At 47.3% G+C, this 20,592-nt stretch overlaps 1 protein-coding gene across 3 annotated transcripts in view; it reads right to left on the minus strand.

The window, feature by feature from the left end:
• Nucleotides 1-2,986: 2,986 nt before the first annotated feature.
• LOC147024405 (uncharacterized) overlaps nt 2,987-20,592 on the minus strand; it is a 69,909-nt gene continuing 52,303 nt past the window's right edge. For all 3 annotated transcript variants that reach the window (XM_085884296.1, XM_085884297.1, XM_085884298.1), the window contains 2 exons: nt 5,573-5,794; nt 2,987-3,794 (listed from right to left, as the gene is read on the minus strand). In XM_085884296.1, the coding sequence (XP_085740422.1) occupies nt 3,670-3,794; nt 5,573-5,794 (347 nt within the window). In that variant the 3' untranslated portion in view covers nt 2,987-3,669. The remainder of the gene's footprint in view (nt 3,795-5,572; nt 5,795-20,592) is intronic.

Here is a 20,592-nt window from a genome sequence, read left to right on the forward strand (position 1 = left end):
TCAGAGAGAAATTGAGCAAGGTCTGCTTTGTTTTCTGGTAAGTCAAGGAAGCTTGACCAATAATTTGGAAGTGGCACATCTCTTCCTTCAACTATGCATTGTATTGGATGAATAGTTTTTGTCGTGTTTCCGATTTGATAGATTAATGTTGTTATCTGTCCAATACGACATCTATTCCACCATATGCTTTTCCCGAATGGAAGATCGAAGTTGTAAATGTATCAGCTAATAAGTCAGTAACTCACAGGTATTCAGCTGCAGATATTTGGTATAAAACGCATTCAATTAAAATGTGTAATGTATGAACCTTTAAATTGTGAATAAAATTTCACCAAGAAAATTATGGCGTGCTGAAGAGAAAAATTACTGCTCCCTTAACCTTTCAAACCATGAGTTACTTGAACTTTCACCTGCCCCAACCCCAGGCTCCCTGGAGAAAAATCCGGCCACTCAGGTACTGTAAATGGAGGTTTGAATAGTGGCTGGAAAAACAGCTGCAAGCATTCAAAGGGTTAAGATCTGTCGACTGAGTTATCTACCCTGAATTAAAGATGACATTTGTGTTTGAGCTCTGATATCAGACTATCACATTTAACATAATAATTATGCATTTAACTGTGCAGTGCTTTCAGAAAGTATTCATACCCCTCCACTTTTGTCACATCTTGTGTTACTGCCTGAATTTAAAATGGATTAAAACTTTTTTTTGTCATCGATCTACACAAAATACCCCAAAATGACAAAACAAAAATGTTTTAGAAACCTTTACAAATAAATTAAAAATGAAAAGCTGAAATATATTGCGTCAAGTATTCAACCCCCTGAGTCATTACTTTGTCGAAGCGCCTTTGGCAGCGATTACAGCTTCGAGTCTTGTTGATTGAAATATTCAAAATTTATTATTATTGGCCTGCAAATGACATTTATTGCCCTTTTGTAAAAATAAAAATAAAAAATTAAAATAAATCACAATATATATAATTTGTGTATTTGTCAGGTAGATATGGACTTTCTGAATATTTTCGTCTTTAAATTTTAAAGTTAACACGAATACTTTCATAGTTGCAGTTAAACATGTTTTGTTGGTTCGTGATACTTTTATGTGGTTTTGGTGGCCATTATATATTTTTAATTTTTGAGGGCGAAAGACCAATATTTCAGCTTGGTATCCTATTTTTTTCATAATCTTCACAACTGTATTAGGCGAGAAAGACTGGTATCAAGTTCTACTGAAAAACTCCCCTTTGTTAAACTTTTTCAAAATTTGGCTTAGTCTGCTAGTTAAGAAGATAAAAATAAAGTTTATTTTCTTGAGTTAAGATTATGGAACTTACCTTGAATTAATAACAATGATTTTGATGAAATTGGTCTGCACAATTGAGGGGTCACACAAGTGAGGCAATTTCTAGGTGAAACACCACCTGCTTAAGCTCAAATGATTCTCATGACAGAATGCAAAAAAACTTAATTATTTATTTATTCTTCAAAGGAATATACATACACAGGTTAAAAAAAAGTTTGCAATCATTTTTCTACATCCTCAAAATACTATTACTTTGAGACAAACAGATTTTGTGATGTGACTTTTTTGCTCTCAGTGAAACGACCAACAATTTTGAGTTATTTTAAAATGCATATTTTAGCTTAAGTCATACTGTCATAAGTCAGCAGTAGGGTGGATGCATGTGTTTAAATTGTGCTGCTCTTTCTACAAATGCTAGAGAGTGCCTTTTCAACTGCTGTATATTACTATAACAGCAATCCCATGTGTATTGCTCTTCTGACAAGCTTCCAGCATGCACAGAAGATGAAAACAACTGAATAACTATTCAGAGTTGTGAATTAGGAATTGAATTGAATGATGACGTCATTCATTTACCTTGAAAATGAAGCCGATTCAGTAATCTGAAAAAAAATGATGTTGGCATTGATATTTGATGTCAATCCTCAGTTTAAATTATGATCACTTTCAATGTGACACAATAAAATAGTTTCTTTCAGCAAGAGACATTAATCCATATGTCCAGTTTGTATACCTTATGTTTATGAATGTATCAATGTAGCTATCCATTTATTAACTTACAATTTACTGCCTTTAATGTGCCCGATCCCATCCGATTTCAGATATGAAGCAGAGGGAGTCCATTTAGTACATGAATGTCATGTCTGAACGGTCTTGTCTGAATTTGTTTCCCTGAAGTCAAATCTGACAAAAAAAGCCCTCCTGGTGCAATTATAGTTGGAGCCAAAAGTTTGATGCACACCATCATCTGGATAGGAATGTAAAGCTACCAGGCCTATTTGTAGTTAGGTTGTGGAAGTTAAATATCGCATGGTATATCACATATCATTGTGTCCTGGTGCAAAGAAAATAAAGTTATAGTGAGAATGAAGTTGGTATATAGACGATAAATTAAAGATCAAGTTCATGTTATGAAGGCAAGTTAAAGATCAAGTTCATGGTATGAAGGCAAGTTAAAGATCAAGTTCATGGTATGAAGGCAAGTTAAAGATCAAGTTCATGGTATGAAGTTTACCGCAAACATGATGAGCCAAATGGCTTCCTCCTCTGCCTATTGCAAATCTTTGCACAGGAAGTCCTCGACTAACGAACACCCACACCGGACTTAAAAACCAACCACCATAAGGTTTTTGTGTTTTTTTTTTAATGTCTGAGATGTGAACGTTCACTTGCACATACAAAGGGATCGTGGGTGGAGCAACTCGGGACTCATTGGTTGGGTAGAGCATGACTCTCTTCCATGAGCTATAGAGTCTGCGCATCATGTGGTTGACAATATGTACTGTACTGTACTGCTTGCAGCTGCATTTATAGTACCACGTATTTTACCAGGACAAAGAACCTTACTCATGGCTGAAAAATGTTGAAGTGATGTTCCTGCAATGATGAAATGCAGAACCTCAACATTGGAGACGAAACTGGATGTTATAAAACAATCTGATAAAAGTAAAACTCCTTCCCAAATCAATCGTTCATTCGACCTTTATCGTTCGATGATCGGAACAATTATAAAGGACAAGTTGAAAATTTTACAATATATTATGGCGGATTAGCTGGAAACACGGAGACTGCAGGTCGGGGTCACATGAGGATATGGTATGCGTGCCCATTGAGTCAACAATAACAACAAAACAAAGGAATTATGTTATTGTCGATACGAAAAGGAAAAATTGCTTGAAGTATTATTTACTAGCATTTATTGCAAATTTACAATATTTCAGCTTAATTACGTGTTAAATAGGCTTACTTGGCTTGGTTTTAGAACTGAACCACCACATATAACACAGAGTCTTTAAGAAAATGAGTTCTGACTTACGAACATCCAACTTAAGAATGATTGTTTGGTAAGCAACTCATCCGTAAGTCAAGGACTCCCTGTATTGCAAATTCTTACATAAACAGACTTAGAGAAGTTTTTTTGAATAATACAGGTTGCATGCCATATTTACAAAGCATATACAACAAACATGTCAGTGTATCATACTATTATTTTGCACAGCAAATATTGCACAATTATTTCCAAAGAAGATAACACAACACAAAAGCCATTATAAACTCCCCTTCACGAATCACACAAAATAAAAACCAGGCAAAGAATCTCGAGCATACTTTTGTAGTGCTGATTTTTTTTAACCATGCCTCCACTTTTACAAAAAGCCATGATTTTTCCAGAAGCTACAGCGAGCATAATTGTAAGCTTCTGCCACCTCAAGATTGTCTGAAAGCAGGAGTGTAGCCTTGGGGAATGTAAGCAGATCTTTGGACAAGTGACCTAAAATAGCAAGAGAAAGACTATCAGGCAATTCATTACAAGAAACCACAAGAAACATCAAGTCAACAAACAAGAAGCATCGAGATTTTAATAAAGTTTTTTTTAAATGTTGAATTTGATAGAGTTTTAAAATGAAGACTGCTGCAATAATACATGCTTTTGTTTGTGTGATAAACAAATAAAATGAAAGTCTCAGCAATTTAGAGTCAAATCTTAGCTTCTTGAATGCAATATCCTGCTTATCATACCATGTCACAGAAATATAAATTATGAATAGTTGACTCAATATGCAAGACAATTTGTAAAGTGAGCTGGATGTTAGGCTGAGTGGTTAAAAACGTTTTTTTTTTTCTTCCACTGGCTCATGGGGATTGATTTCCTTGGTGCTCACTTTCACCAACCTGCACTTGGTAAGCATGGATGAATATCCAAACACCCTTCAACATGACTTAAGGGAGACTTTCATCCTGCAGTGGCCTGATATAGGCTGCTGTACTGTGAGAAGAAGGTTAAACCTCAAACTATACACAGACTCCAATAAAACACAACTGTAAATCCATGCAGCAATATATCTACAGAGCCAGTGTGGTATGCGGTTCCTGGCACATAAAGAGTGAAAGGGTTTGTAGCTTGTTTATGTTTTTTTACTCTCAAGCAGTATACAGGCTTTCCAATTTACCAGATTTTGCTCTCAACATAGAGATCCACAAATATGGAAAATGGGAAACACTAGTCAAAACTTGCTTGTAAAATTTAAGTACTTGAGGCACCCACCGAGATTGCACCATAACCAAATGGGTTGATCGAGGTTCTAAGAGCCATGATTACCAATCGCTGTTGGGAAATTAGTGGCTACATTGTTGCATCATGTTTGTGATCCCAACTAATATTTTTGGTGTTGGTGTTGCTCCAAACATAGTTCAGTATTTGGTCCTGGAAAGAGTAAGAGCTAAACTGTGTTAGCCTTGTACCAAGTTACACCCTTTACACGAATGATGGTCGTCACACTGACCTGCAAGGGAAGGATTCTACTTTATTCAATTCCATACAGTGGAACTTTTAGGATACAGATGGCTGAATTGAGCAGCAGAGAACTAAGGAATACATATATTGGCAAGGCAATGACAAGTCTATGTTGAGATTGACCTCTAGATATAGTGGAGTATATGAAAGATGAGGAGTTGTAGAAGAGGAAGTGAACATAGCATAATTCAAGGTGACTGTGAACTCACATTTTGTGAACAAGAGCAGGAAGATGGTTTTACAAATTGGAGAAAAGAGGAATAAGAAGTGGAGGTGAGCTATCAATCTGAATTAAAATAGGCAATCAAGGAGTAGGTTTAATATATAAAACAAGTAGTGGGATATTTGTCCCTCCCAAGTGCTTATTGATCAGCACGATATGGTTGGGGCAGTGTGACTAAAGATTGCAAACAATGAAAACATCAATTACATCTACAGGCAGGAAACATCTCAAACAACAAAAGGAAAACAACCACAATATGCTGCAAGTGCCCAAAGAGTAGTAATAATAATAAGTGCCCTTGATCAGCTGAGTAGCACCAAAAATAAGTAGGTAAAACGACAGCAGTTTGACCTTGTTGAGAAGACTGAGACAACTGGTAACTTCTATTGAAAAATTTGGGTTGTGTAGTACAGGTCTTAGATAGTGGTGATACTATGAAGCCTCAGAGATTGGACCAAATTGCAGGTTTTTTTTACAAACATACTATATTGTTCCGATGGGCATATAATGTGAAAGAAGTAGCCTTTATTACCTTCTGATATAAAGCGATGAAGATATTCACGGAGCTTGTGGCCAAACAACATATCAGAATGCTGAACGTAGTCTGTCACAAAAGGCATAGTGTCGAAGGCAGCGAGAATGTCCATCATATGAAAAGCATATTTGCTATGCAAAGGCACCAGAGGGTTCTCATGCAGTTCAGAAGTCCAGCTTTGTGTAGCCACATAACGGTACACTGGAGACTTATTTTTATCTGCAAGATAAAACAAGCTAATTTTATGAAGTGAATCAAGGTAAACACATTAGATGGTGAAACAAATACATTACCAGACCGAAAATAACCACTAAGTTCCAACACAAAGAGGGTGGGAAAATGGAGTGGAGGGAAGAGAAGGGAGGATGAGATTGAACTGATAGCTTATAGCTTGGTTGTTAAGTGGTCGAGCAACTGCATTTAGGCTCTTTAAGGATGATTTTGAATGTGAAAGTGTGTGCGTTTAAATATGTTTTATATATATAGATATATATATATATATATAAAATATACATATATAAAATATAAATATATAAACATATATATAAACATATATATAAACATATATATAAAATATATATATAAATATATATATATATATATATATATATATATATATATATATATATATATATATATATATATATATATATATATATATATATATATATATATATATATATATATATATATATATATATATATATATATATATATATATCCTGGTGTTAGTGCAGTGGTTAGGACAGCGGCTTGGGATCCAAAAGGTCCTGAGTTCAAGCCCCGTTGGGCCACTGAATTAATACAGCAGGGGGTTGACTCAGCCTGTCATCCTTCCGAGGTCGGTGAAATGAGTACCAGTGTACTGGGCCGGTGTATAGCCCGGTTAAAATAGGTGTACCATATCCCTGTGTCGTAAGAGGCGACCAGGGTTGCGTCAGGAAGGGCATCCGGCATAAAACATGTGCCAAGTCACTATGCGGATCATACGGATGATCCGCTGTGGCGACCCTTAATGGGAGCAGCCGAAGGAAGAAGAAGAAGAAGAAGAAGACATATATATATATATATATATACATATATATATATATATATATATATATATATATACATATATATATATATATATATATATACACATATACATATACATATACATATACATATACATATACATATACATATACATATATATTGTGACGTCCACGGGACTTGAACAGTCCCGCCAACGTAGAATGAGCCGAAATGATGGAGGCGATTTATTTTTATATAACCCAAAGACGGCGGTTCTAATCGCTCTACCGCAAACGGGACGAGAAAGGTGGCACGAGTCACTTTTCACTGAGTTGATGATGTTTATTCTTTTTACTATTGACCAGAAATAACAAGACTCGGCAAGAAGAGGGATCCGGGGCGATTCGACGGGATGGTGTGGGATCGGGCGTGGGGAAAAACACAGACAATTCCAATGAATAAAGAGATCTCAAACCTTCTAAGGCGCCAAACAGACACACACACACACACACACACACACACACACACACACACACACACACACACACACACACACACACACACACACACACACACACACACACACACAAAACGTAGCTATCTCTGGTGGTCAGGCTGGACCGTGGTGTGGACGCAACTGTCCCTGGATCGGCGCCGGACGAGCCGGCCTTGCTCTCCTCAGGGGGGGGGGGGCAGGAGAAACCGCGGTGCTGTCGACCTCCTCCTGGTCCAAGTTCCACCACAGCCGCCAGGGAACCAGCTGCCGTGCCAAGCCGCGAGCAGGAGAGGGAGGCAGGTCCACCCGCCGCCGACCCCGTATTCCGAGTCAGCAGAACCCTAGAGCCAACCAAAGCGAGGCACGAGGCTCGGCAAGGCTCCCAGACACGATCAAGAGCACGATCAACTCATCACAGCAACCAGGACGCTCTCTGCCAGCACAGGTTCCACACCAAAAAAACACGAGTGTTCTGGTTGTAATCTTCTTCTTCTTCTTCTCTTTCGACCCCGAACAGAACCTTTTTATCCTTCTGCCCTCGTCACCTCCAATCGAGCCGTTTATTGGCCGACTGCCGTCGCCTTCCGCCAATCGTGATCACGGGGCGGAGCCATCCGCTGCACTGTCCTGTGACGTCACGGCCAGTCTTCAGAGAATACCAAAAGGGGTTTACGCAGACACACTTACCCTATCCCGTGTCCCTATCTAATTACGTGACATTTATCATTTCTCCCTTGAAGAAATGAACATTTACTAGACAACTTATCACCACTGAATTACAACTTATTACATCGAGATCCTGGTAAACTCGGAAAGCATGGCATACCTAATTAAACATCCTAATTACCCTTTGAATGCATACCCCCCCCTCAAACGTAACACTGCCCCCTCCTCTGGTACCGCAGCTCCTGCAAGGTACATCACAGGCGCTACCGTACCAGCCTTAACACTTTCTGACTCACACCTAATTAACCTAACGAAATAAAGTAGGAGGGGCAATGGGCAGCGAGTCGCAGCTAACTTACCTATCCTGCTTAATGTACTACCCCCTTATGGCCTTATCCTCGCCTAAACAATCATTCGTTTTTTTTTTTATTTTGTATTTTATTACATGAGAGCACTGAGCGAAGTTGCACTCCATCTTCTAGATCATTGCTCTTGCCCAGCACTCTTCCAGTGATCTGGGGAGGGGAAACAAAAGGTTCCACAAAAACACAACACTTATACTTTATATTCCTACTCTAAGCCTTAACGACACTATTCACAGGATATTTACACTTGACCGCCTCCCCCAGTGGATGCTAATAGACCCAGCGTTACCTGAGGAGCCAATTTTCAAATTTGCTTGCCCCAAAATTATGCGGACCTCATGCCCTTGCTGCACCTGTCAAGTTGTGCGGGATCGGGTGGGACTCACACATCTTCACAACACTCACACCATGGTCATCATCACATTTCTAGGTCATGGTCCTCATTTTAATCATGCAGGCTGAATCCCGTCATGGCCGTGGGGTGGGTTACCACAAGATGATGGGGGCATCTCAGGTGCAACCATGCCCACAGGTAAGCTTTAGTCCAACCCGGACGCTTCTCCGCCCCGCTCCCTTTGATTCCCTCCCCCCTGGTAGCCATCAGCTCTAATCCCGTACAACACTCTGGAAGGGGTCTCACTGGCTCCTCTGGCCTTCCTGGGTCGCCAAGGTCCTACCCACCTTGGTCGCCCAACCAGACCCTCTCCCAGTTTCCTCCAGACACTGTCACCATTAGCCACCAGGTGGTGAATCGCCTTGAAGAGGGTCGCAATTCCCGCTCACCGTGAGCTTCAGCAATCCCTGTGGACAAGCACATCATCCCCACCCACAAAACCCACATGACTCCCCCACCCCATCGGCCTTACATGTGACACCTGCATTTCTAACACTTCGCCGACCATGACCTTCCCTGTTACCACACCATGTCCAATAAAAAAAACAATGTGTGCACCATACATTTCACTTCTTCACTTAAAACAACTCACACAGCACTTCTCACCCGATCCACGCACCAGCCATTGGACAGCCACTCGTGCCCGCTTTGTTTCCAATTACCCACTGTCCCGATTGTCACTCTAAAACCCAGCAGAACTTACAAACCCATGCCAATTTTCCCACAATTCATTTTTTTTTTCCACCAAAGGAGGGCACTTCGCCACAATCTCAGCAGCCGAGCATGGCCGTATATGCTCAGCCCAATCTAGTCTCCCCAACCCCCGACAGTGATCTCCGGACCCGACCTATGAAAGGGCATCTCGGATAGACCTGGCGGTTCAGCAGGAGGATTCACCCCTTCCGAGTCTAAAAGTCTATTGGAGGGTCCCTCCATCGCCGGGTACCGGCAATATCGTTGCATGTGTCCTCTTCGCCCGCACCGGAAACAACTCCCCATAAAAGGCCCCCTTGGGTATCGGTGTAATGTCTCTTCCGGTTCCGGACCCCCTCGGCCATAATCAAATTGCTCTATTGGCTGGGCTGGACCCCGCCGCTTTGGCACACTATCTACCGAATTACCCCTTATCAAACTTGACAGTTTCTGGCAAATTTCCTGAAACATTTGGGTAAAGCCAATTTCTCCCAGCCCCCCTCCCTGATCCTGAATCTCTGCCTGTCGGATCGTCACCGATGGCCTCTCGGGCACCCGACCCGGCCGACTCCACGAGGCCAGCCTGGCCGCGCACTCGGCCGCTCGGTGAACGGTGGGTGGGTCCTGTAACTCCACTAGCGCTCGGACCTCAAGGTCAGGAAGAGCAGCTAAAAATTTCTCGAGTGCCAGTCTGTCCCATGCCTCCACTGTAAGGTCCCGATACGCGATCCTGACTGATTGGTAAATGTCCTGTGCCAGCTCCTGCACTGTCTCACCCGGCTTTAATCTGTGGTGCTGGAGCTGAGCCCGCACCAGATCACAGTTTGCCGCGAACCCAACAGAACAGAACAGAACAGAACCTTTTTATCCTTCTGCCCTCGTCACCTCCAATCGAGCCGTTTATTGGCTGACTGCCGTCGCCTTCCGCCAATCGTGATCACGGGGCGGAGCCATCCGCTGCACTGTCCTGTGACGTCACGGCCAGTCTTCAGAGAATACCAAAAGGGGTTACGCAGACACACTTACCCTATCCCGTGTCCCTATCTAATTACGTGACATTTATCATTTCCCCCTTGAAGAAATGAACATTTACTAGACAACTTATCACCACTGAATTACTACTTATTACATCGAGATCCTGGTAAACTCGAACAGCATGGCATACCTAATTACCCTTTGAATGCATACCCCCCCCCTCAAACGTAACAATATATATATATATATATATATATATATATATATATATATTTATATATATATATATATATATACATATATACATATACATATACATATATATATATATATATATATATAGATATATACATATATATATATATATATATATATATATATATATATATATATATATATTTATATATATTGTTGTGGGCCGGGGGTCGGTGGCGAGAACGACCACAAGGTGGGGAAGGTTACGCCGTTTCCCACCAGACTCCCCGGAATTGTGGGCCGTCGCTCCAGATAACTCCGCAAGCCAGCGGGTCGTTTAACCGACCGAGGTCGCCAATATTTCAACCGCGTTGCGTAGCGTCTGTTTGTCTAAAACCAATTTACCTAAGTAGCTACGCGATTTAAACTACCGGGGAAGCCACGCCCTCGGAATGCCTGGTCAAACCAGATTTACTCGACCGGCAACGGTAGATTCACACTACCGACTAGCGCTTTGCCACCTTCCTTTCCAGTTCATTGCAGTCGAGCGGGGCCTGCCCAGGACGTCCCGGCTATAATAGACCGATTACCAGGGATGAAACCCCGCTTATACTCAGACCCGTATCATGCTAGACCAATGTAAGAAGGGACAGAAACGGACTGGGAACATTTCTAATAAATTTATTAACAATAAATATAGACAAAGGCAAGACTTGGCATGAATATGCAAGGAGGAAAATATTTACAATAAGCAAAAACACTTACTCAGTTCTACTTAAAGACGGGCCCACACGCAGACACACACACAAAAAGAAAAGAAGCCCAAGAGACTTTATTTGACCCTTGCAGCTGTGAAGAGAGAAGCTTGGGGTCAGAGTTCGGTGGGAACCTGGTCGTCGGAGGGAAAGCGTGCTCTCCAGTGCGGCACCTGCCAAATGTTGTCGGTTTGGTTCCAGTCGCACATATGGGAATCGTGGCTCGTGGCAGAGGTCGCGTGGCGAATAGTCGGGGTTCACAGAACTCCTCTCCCCGTAATAGCCACCGTGAAGATCAAACCAGACTGCTCACAGCCACCATGAACAAAAACTGCCTGACCCAACCACCGTGAAAACACCTCCTGACTCAGAAAGTCTCGGAGATATATCTCCTCCCACCACGGGGTGGGGCTCTTGGCGAAAAACACCGAGCTGTCCGCCCCTCATTGGACAGGGTCCTACGGCCCACCTTTCCGTAGTGGGGCCTTGGCCCCTGCCGGGAAACCCCAACCGCTCTTTCCTCGCGGGGTCAAACTTGATGAGTAACAGTATAACGCTGCAATGGCCCCTCCCGGGAAACCACAGCCAGTTCTCCACGCGGACCCACACTCGACGAGTAACAGTATCAACGTTGCAAAGGTACGTTGGTGGTGCAGCCGATTGGCGGTGGATCGTGACGGGCCGAGGGGCCATGCAGATGGCTTATTGGTTGTTAGATGTAAATATTTAAGAACCTAAATAAAAGAAGTCGCAACGCACGTTTTTGATTCTCCCACTAGACAAAAGGAAAGGGATCTGACTACACATGTACTTAACTGGATAACTTACTTTTGGGACCTGTATGTTGAATGCAAATGGTTTCCCGATCATATATATATATATATATATATATATATATATATATATATATATATATATATATATATATATATATATATATATATATATATATATATATATATATATATATATATATTGTTGTGGTTACCAAATTCGCAAACCACCATTCAGGTCCCTTAGGTGAGGTATCTCGGTAAGTACATGTGTAGTTAGGCCCAAACCCGTTGTCTAGTGGGAATACATGTCATTTATGCGTGCTGCGACTCTTCAGGATAGCCGTTTTTCTTTTGCTATCTTTATTTTGGACCAACCGCCATGATTACCACCACAATCACAACATCAACCACCAACCACAACGCCGCTTCACCACAACCGCCACGACCTTCCCGTCACACCTCGCAACCGTCGCATCGCCACCGTTCTTGCCCCGCTGTGGGTACCGGTGTTGGACTCGTGCAGGGCGCACGTTGAACAGCGTGTACAAAATCATGGATTTTGTGCTTCAAAAACGGATCAAAAACGACACACGCCAACTTTTTGCCGTCCAATCGGTGAGCGAGGGGCGAATTGGCCCCGCCCCCAGGGCGATCGATATATGCAAATTTATGGATCAAAAAGCCTTCACGCCCACTTTTTCTTGGGCCAATGGGGAGCGAGGTGAAAGGTCAAAGGGAGGGGGTCAAAGATGAGAGGGCGAAGCTACGGGGCTGATAAAAGGACCGTGTTCGTCAGTCCAGAGAGTCCAGAGGCGGAGAGTAGGAGAGTCCAGAGGCGGAGAGTAGGAGAGTAGGAGAGTAGGAGAGTAGGAGAGTAGGAGAGTAGGAGAGTAGGAGAGTCGGAAACAGAGAGTCAAGACTTCGCGGGCGGTGGAAGGAGCTGGTCGTCGTGTGCGTTGGAGTCGGAACGGAGGGGACGGAGCTGTGGAAAGGCAGCGACACCAGACGAGGGGGTGCTCGCGTCGGGAGCTGCACCCCAGGGAGGCCGACAGCACGACCTGGCCGAGGTGGAGGCGCTCGTCGCGGGATAATAAAAATCCTCTATACCCCGAGCATCAGCAACCCCCTCCTGTTTCCCCCCCCCCGCGCTGAGATAGTGCGACCAAGGGGGCCCCTTTCCCACCCCCTACCAGACACTGCCCGCGAGGCCCGCAGAGTTGAGGCACCATCGCCGCTCCGCGTCTCATCACCAGACGGGTAGGCGCGACCCGGTCTCGGCCTCAGGCCCGCCTCATCCTTGAGGGTATTCTTTTCCTTGGTTTTGGGTATGTGTTGTCGGCGCCGTCTGTGAAGTAAAATTGTATAAGTGTTGCCGTGTGCTCGGTAGTCGGTATTAGCTCTGCATTGTGTCTCTCTTTTATATTTGCTTTTTGTGTAAATTACATTGTGTCTTTTCTGTGTGCATTTGGTGGAATTGTATATGTGTGCTCCCGTGTGCCGCGAATAAATGTGCTTTGTGTTGAACTGTTTCCCGCTTCGCTTCGTCTTTTCCTCTATTGAATCCCCATCTTGCTTCACGTAAAGGGTTGGTAGTGGGCTGAATACGCCCGATAATTAACCGAACCGTCGAGGTCGACGATAACACCGCTCGGTTATTCTGATAGTACGGAACGGGTCGCTTAAGTGGCCCGTGTCCGAAGTCGACCTGCGGCGAGGTGCGATCGCCCGGTCTACCCTCCGCGTGGGTACTTAGGTAGGTCGAATTTGGCGAGCAACCCTATCCCACGCGGGGGCTGATTGGCTCGATCGCGGTGAGACCGAAAGGTCCACCCGTGACTGGTTCCCGGCGTTAGTCCGAGAGGGTCACGACTGGATTGTCCGTCCGGTGGGCGACGTGCCGCGATTCGAGTTACGTGGCCGTCAGCACGCCGGCGGGCGCGAAATCCGCAACACTGGTGTCAGGTCGTGCGATACAAATTCATCGCCCTCCTCGCGGCACTGGTATTGGAGAGCGGGACAACAGGCTCTCCTGTCTCCAGCGAAATTCACGGGAATCGGTCCAGGGGTGAGAGAAGCGACCCCCGATTCCCTCCAAATTACGAGCGAGCAAATTAACCCTTTAAGAGAAGCAAGATGGCGTCTCAAGGCGAGCGGGAGCCGGGGGTATTAGAAATGTATATGTGTCGTAATGTAGAATCCATGGTCCAGGATGGAATCCCCGAGCAGGAAATGTTGATTGTGCAGGAACACGGACTCGCCCAACTGAACCCAGAGCCCGAAATAGGAGCGGCAGCGGCCGCGGTGTAAGACACCTCCCCCCCCCTCTCCACCAAAACCCGCCGACCCTTGCCGAAACGGCTCACCCAAGCGCACCTGACATGGCCCAGCTATTCGCCATGCTGGCGGCAATGACAGCGAAAATGGATGCAAACGCAAATGAATTTATAAACGAAATGAAAAGCATGGGCAAGCAAATGAAAAAAGAAATGAAAGAACTACGGGGTGAGACGCAGAACATGGGCCGATGCCTGCAGGCGGGCATGAAGGCCGTGACCAGGGAGCTGGGAATGGCGACTCCACGTGTGGGAGCAAACGAGCTGGAAGGGGGTGCAACGGCTGACAGGCCCGCGGTGGAGGCGGGTAAGGAAAAAGTAATTCGGGAGACAAGAGACGAGGTGAAAGTAATTGCGAGGGAGAGAAAAGAACAATTAATACGGAAAGCAAGGATGAGGTACGCGGAGATCGTGAAAGAGCAAGGAGTGAAAAACAGGGAAGGACGGGAGCGACTTAAAGAGAAAGCAAGGTTGACCTACATAAAGATAAGGGAAAGACGCCAGAAAGAAGCAGAGACCAATAAACACGATGAAGACGGGGTAAGTGACGCACACACACAGGAGGACAATGGGGGTGAGCTGGCGGACTGTGTAGGGACCCAGTGCGAGCACCTGGATGGCCTCCTCCAGGAACGAGGGGAGGGAGTATGCCCCCTTGAGGAGAGTCACGACCAGGTGAGTTCGGTCGTGCTTTGCGAGGTTGAGGGGAGGAGTGCTGCGAACGGGTGCTTGGAGAGCTTGGGGGGTATAGAGGCCCCGGAGACCCTTGTGGGGACACGAATCCCCAGTGTGGTTGTCCCTGTGTGTGTGGTGCAAGGTGTGAGTGCGTCCCCGTGTGTGGAAGCGACCCCGTGTGTGAGTGGTGCGGTGGCGATGGTGCCGGAGTACGTGCTTCCCAGCACGCCGTGTGTGAGTGAGGCACGGAGTGTGAGTGAGGAACCGCGGGTTAGTGCCCCCGCGTGTGTGGGTGAGGCACCGTGTGTGGAAGAGACCGCGTGTGTGAGTGTCGCCGTGTGTATGAGTGAGGCACCGCGGGTGTGTGCCCCCGCGTGTGTGAGTGAGGCACGGTGTGTGAGTAGTGAGGCACGGGTGAGTGAACGGCCGAATGCAAGGGAGACCGTGTGTGTGAGAGAGCGGTATGTGAGGGAGATGTCGGTTGGCATGCGGGAGCACGCAGCCGCGTCTCCCGGTGTGAATGTGATGGAGTGGACTGTGTGCGTCGTAACACGCAGGTGTGCGTGGGTTGAATGGAGACGGAGACGGCGACAGAGGAGAGAAAGCCGAGTAGCGGCTGTGGTTGTTTCGGGGACCGTGCCGGGTTCACCCAGCCGCGAGCACGCGGTTCGTGCTGTGCAACGCACGAGACCGCCACGTGCTCGCTTGCGAGAGTGAAGTCCCGGTCCGGAAACGCACGCGGTGGATTTACCGATCCCGCGGACGGACAAAGTTTAGGCAGGTAAACGGATTTGGACCGGACGGGTTCTCCACGCGATCGTGTGTGTTAAGCTCCAACGGGCAAAGCACATGTGTTCGCGTGGGGAACCCCTCGAGACGTGGGGCTTGTGTTTTTTTTTTTTATGCGCACGGTGACGCCATGGCTGCACGTGGGGTTGGAATCCGGCAGGAGGGATATCTCTGCCGGATGGTACCGTCCAAGGAGGGACGAGGAACACGTGCAGCTGCATGACGTCACAGGCAGGTGTAAAGTGCGCGAGTTGCCGCGCTGGTGATGCGCATGGAAAAAAAAAAAAAAAAAAAAAAAGCAAGCCTCACTTTCGGGTGCACAGGATTCCTGGGCAAGGGGTGGAAGACCCCCTTGACCCTGGGCACAGGATGGAAACTAGTTAGGGGGAAGGGTTAGCTTAGTTAGACCGACTTCATGGGGCAGGGGTAAGTCCTCATGGAGTCCGTGGAATGGATTAGGTAGAGGGATTTAGTGAGCTTTAGGTTGGGAAATAAAATGATTTTTTGAGTTAGAAGACAGTGACAGACTTGTGAATGTGTAGAGTTGACGTAGCTTAGCTACGTAGGTTAAATGGAACGTGCTGTAGTTTAAGGGACGACGTGGGAGCACGAGTTAGTTAGGGGATGTAGTTAGAAGGATGGCAGAGTTCAGTGGTGTGTGTGTTGAAGAGTTGGTGAGTGAAGTGGAAGCATGTGCTTGGTGAGTGAGTGAGGCCAGCGGGTCTGTGTGTATGGAGTGAATGGGGAATGCATGGTGCGATGAGTGATTGGGGGGAGGAGTGACTCCCGCCCAAGGGACCCCGGGGTCAGTATAAAGTGAGTTAGGGGGTTAGTCAAATTGAAAAATGGAGGTCGTTTTGTTGTTGGTGGGAAAGTATGCTCGAGACCCATTTGGAGGGGTGCAGGAGCCCTGTTGACGGGCTTGGGAGCGTGGCTGCGAAAGGTGAGTATCGCCGAGTGGGTACCCCGGGCACCAGGCTAGTCGGCCGTGGTAGGCCAAGGGTCCATGGGGGGCCGGGATAGAGTAGTGGGCACGGGTGCGCCTGCTTGGTGCGGGGGGCCCGGGGCGCCATTAGCCGCGTGGGCAGTGTTGTGGGCACGGGTGACCCTCGGAAAGGGGCCCGGGAGGCCGGCCTGCCACGTGTGCGTTTCAGGGGAGGTGCCATGGGGGGCACTCCCCGGTGTTAGGGAGCTGGTAGGCTCGGAGGCAGTGTAGTGCCCGGGGGTGCCATAGCGGGAGATTCGGCAGAGGGTCGTGCCTGCCAAAGGGAGCCACGTGTCCCAGCCAGGAGACCGTGTGAGGGCATGGAGAGAAAATTGGGGGGCGAGGCCCGAAATTGTAAGGACACCAACACAGGCGACGGGAATCTGGGTTGTTAGAACCAATAGTTTAAGCGAAAGGCGCTTGTTGAAAGCCCCGGGGTAGTTTAACAGTTAAATGGTTAGGGTAGATTAGGAGATGTACCCCTCCGCACCATCCATCCCCTCGCTGTCGTTGTGGGCCGCTGGACCCACTTTGGTTATAGATCGCCGAACTCTGGGGAGGCCATTCTGAGGCTTGAGTTGGGCCTCGGCACAGGACGTTAGCTCTCCCTTATTCCCCTCCGGGAAGGGAACGTAGGGGTTGGGAGTAGGCTAGGTGACAGGATAGGTTAGCCGAACAAAGACGATAAAGGGGGTTAGGGGACGATTTATAGTGGGGAAGTTAAAGAAAAAAAATAATAATAATAAAAAAATAAGTTGGGGCTAAATTGGGGTTTGACAAATTAAGGGAGTGGGTATGTACAGTGACAGGCAAAGGCGATAGGTTGGGAGAGAGACAGGTAGGTAGGTCCGAGCCCGCCTTCCAAGTGGCCAGCACCACCGCACTCCCTCCACCAACCTCCATTGAACGGCAAAGGCTGGCCAACTTCATCGGCTGGCCGTGTTTTGCTTTAAGGCGGAGGCCGGCCAACTTCATCGGCAGCTGTGTGCTGCAAGGCCTGTGCCGGCCAGTTCATCTGCTGGCTGTTTTTCTTCGAGGCCTGTGCCGGCCAGTTCGTCTGCCGGCTGTGTTTGCCTGCAGCGGCCTTCTTCTGCGGGCTGTGTTTGCCTGCACCTTTGCCATGCCATGCCCACTGCCCACGTTCACCAGCCCCGTTCAATTTTTGCTTTGCCCCCCCCCCTTGTTCATTTCCATGTGCGCCAGGATCCGCAAGGCAACAGTTTGCAAGCTGCGAGAACTGCCCTGTTGGCAGCTACAACACGGGCCTGCAGTGGCGGCCCGTGCACCGTTTTTGTGTCCATCCATCCATCCGTTGTGCTCTTGCGTGTGCCACTTGAGCTGGCACGGAGACTGCGTTGTGCAGCCCATGCACCGTTGTGGTTCACTGCGTTCAGTTCAAAAGGGAAGGCCTTGGACTGCATGTGAGCAGCCAGCCACGTTCCCTGTCACCTGCATTGTTTGAGCCAGAGACTGCATGCGGGCAGCCTGGCTCCCTGCTAACTGCTTTCTTTTTGCAGAGTTCAATGATCCTGGGCCATGGTTTAGTGTAAAATTTGTAAGTTAAGGTTAAGATGTACTGTAAATATGAGTGCGCCCCCGGCATGTTTGTCTTAGCGCCGCAATTTTATTTAAGTCGTCCGTGTGAGTGAGTTTGTTTAGATAGTTACGCAGCCCTCAGGTTATTTATTTTGGGGACACGAATACCATGAATGTCGCACTCAGGGATCCGTAGGTAAAATGTACTAGGGGAAAACTACACATGATGGCACACGAAAATTTGACGACTCGGGACGAGTCTGTAAAAAGGGGAGGGGGTAGTGTTGTGGTTACCAAATTCGCAAACCACCATTCAGGTCCCTTAGGTGAGGTATCTCGGTAAGTACATGTGTAGTTAGGCCCAAACCCGTTGTCTAGTGGGAATACATGTCATTTATGCGTGCTGCGACTCTTCAGGATAGCCGTTTTTCTTTTGCTATCTTTATTTTGGACCAACCGCCATGATTACCACCACAATCACAACATCAACCACCAACCACAACGCCGCTTCACCACAACCGCCACGACCTTCCCGTCACACCTCGCAACCGTCGCATCGCCACCGTTCTTGCCCCGCTGTGGGTACCGGTGTTGGACTCGTGCAGGGCGCGCGCCGAACAGTGTGTACAAAATCACGGATTTTGTGCTTCAAAAACGGATCAAAAACGACACACGCCCACTTTTTGCCGTCCAATCGGTGAGCGAGGGGCGAATTGGCCCCGCCCCCAGGGCGATCGATATATGCGAATTTGTGGAGCAAAGATCCTTCACGCCCCCTTTTTCTCGGGCCAATGGGGAGCGAGGTGAAAGGTCGAAGGGAGGGGGTCAAAGATGAGAGGGCGAAGCTACGGGGCTGATAAAAGGACCGTGTTCGTCAGTCCAGAGAGTCCAGAGGCGGAGAGTAGGAGAGTCCAGAGGCGGAGAGTAGGAGAGTCCAGAGGCGGAGAGTAGGAGAGTAGGAGAGTCGGAAACAGAGAGTCAAGACTTCGCGGGCGGTGGAAGGAGCTGGTCGTCGTGTGCGTTGGAGTTGGAACGGAGGGGACGGAGCTGTGGAAAGGCAGCGACACCAGACGAGGGGGTGCTCGCGTCGGGAGCTGCACCCCAGGGAGGCCGACAGCGTGACCTGGCCGAGGTGGAGGCGCTCGTCGCGGGATAATAAAAATCCTCTATACCCCGAGCATCAGCAACCCCCTCCTGTTTCCCCCCGCGCTGAGATAGTGCGACCAAGGGGGCCCCTTTCCCACCCCCTACCAGACACTGCCCGCGAGGCCCGCGGAGTTGAGGCACCATCGCCGCTCCGCGTCTCATCACCAGACGGGTAGGCGAGACCCGGTCTCGGCCTCAGGCCCGCCTCATCCTTGAGGGTATTCTTTTCCTTGGTTTTGGGTATGTGTTGTCGGCGCCGTCTGTGAAGTAAAATTGTATAAGTGTTGCCGTGTGCTCAGTAGTCGGTATTAGCTCTGCATTGTGTCTCTCTTTTATATTTGCTTTTTGTGTAAATTACATTGTGTCTTTTCTGTGTGTATTTGGTGGAATTGTATATGTGTGCTCCCGTGTGCCGCGAATAAATGTGCTTTGTGTTGAACTGTTTCCCGCTTCGCTTCGTCTTTTCCTCTATTGAATCCCCATCTTGCTTCACGTAAAGGGTTGGTAGTGGGCTGAATACGCCCGATAATTAACCGAACCGTCGAGGTCGACGATAACACCGCTCGGTTATTCTGATAGTACGGAACGGGTCGCTTAAGTGGCCCGTGTCCGAAGTCGACCTGCGGCGAGGTGCGATCGCCCGGTCTACCCTCCGCGTGGGTACTTAGGTAGGTCGAATTTGGCGAGCAACCCTATCCCACGCGGGGGCTGATTGGCTCGATCGCGGTGAGACCGAAAGGTCCACCCGTGACTGGTTCCCGGCGTTAGTCCGAGAGTGTCACGACTGGATTGTCCGTCCGGTGGGCGACGTGCCGCGATTCGAGTTACGTGGCCGTCAGCACGCCGGCGGGCGCGAATCCGCAACAATATATATATTGTTGTGGTTACCAAATTCGCAAACCACCATTCAGGTCCCTTAGGTGAGGTATCTCGGTAAGTACATGTGTAGTTAGGTCCAAACCCGTTGTCTAGTGGGAATACATGTCATTTATGCGAGCTGCGACTCTTCAGGATAGCCGTTTTTCTTTCACTATCTTTATTTTGGACCAACCGCCATGATTACCATCACAACCACAACAACAACCACCAACCACAACGCCGCTTCACCACAACCGCCACGACCTTTACCGTCACAACTCGCCACCATCGCATCACCGTCATCTCGCGCCACTCATGAGCACCGATGCTGGACTCGTGTAGGGCGCACGTTGAACAGCGTGTACA

The sequence above is a fragment of the Eptatretus burgeri genome, chromosome 6, assembly GCF_056783735.1.
Source record: "Eptatretus burgeri isolate ZD-2024b chromosome 6, Ebu_testis_v1, whole genome shotgun sequence".
NCBI lineage: Eukaryota > Metazoa > Chordata > Myxini > Myxiniformes > Myxinidae > Eptatretus > Eptatretus burgeri.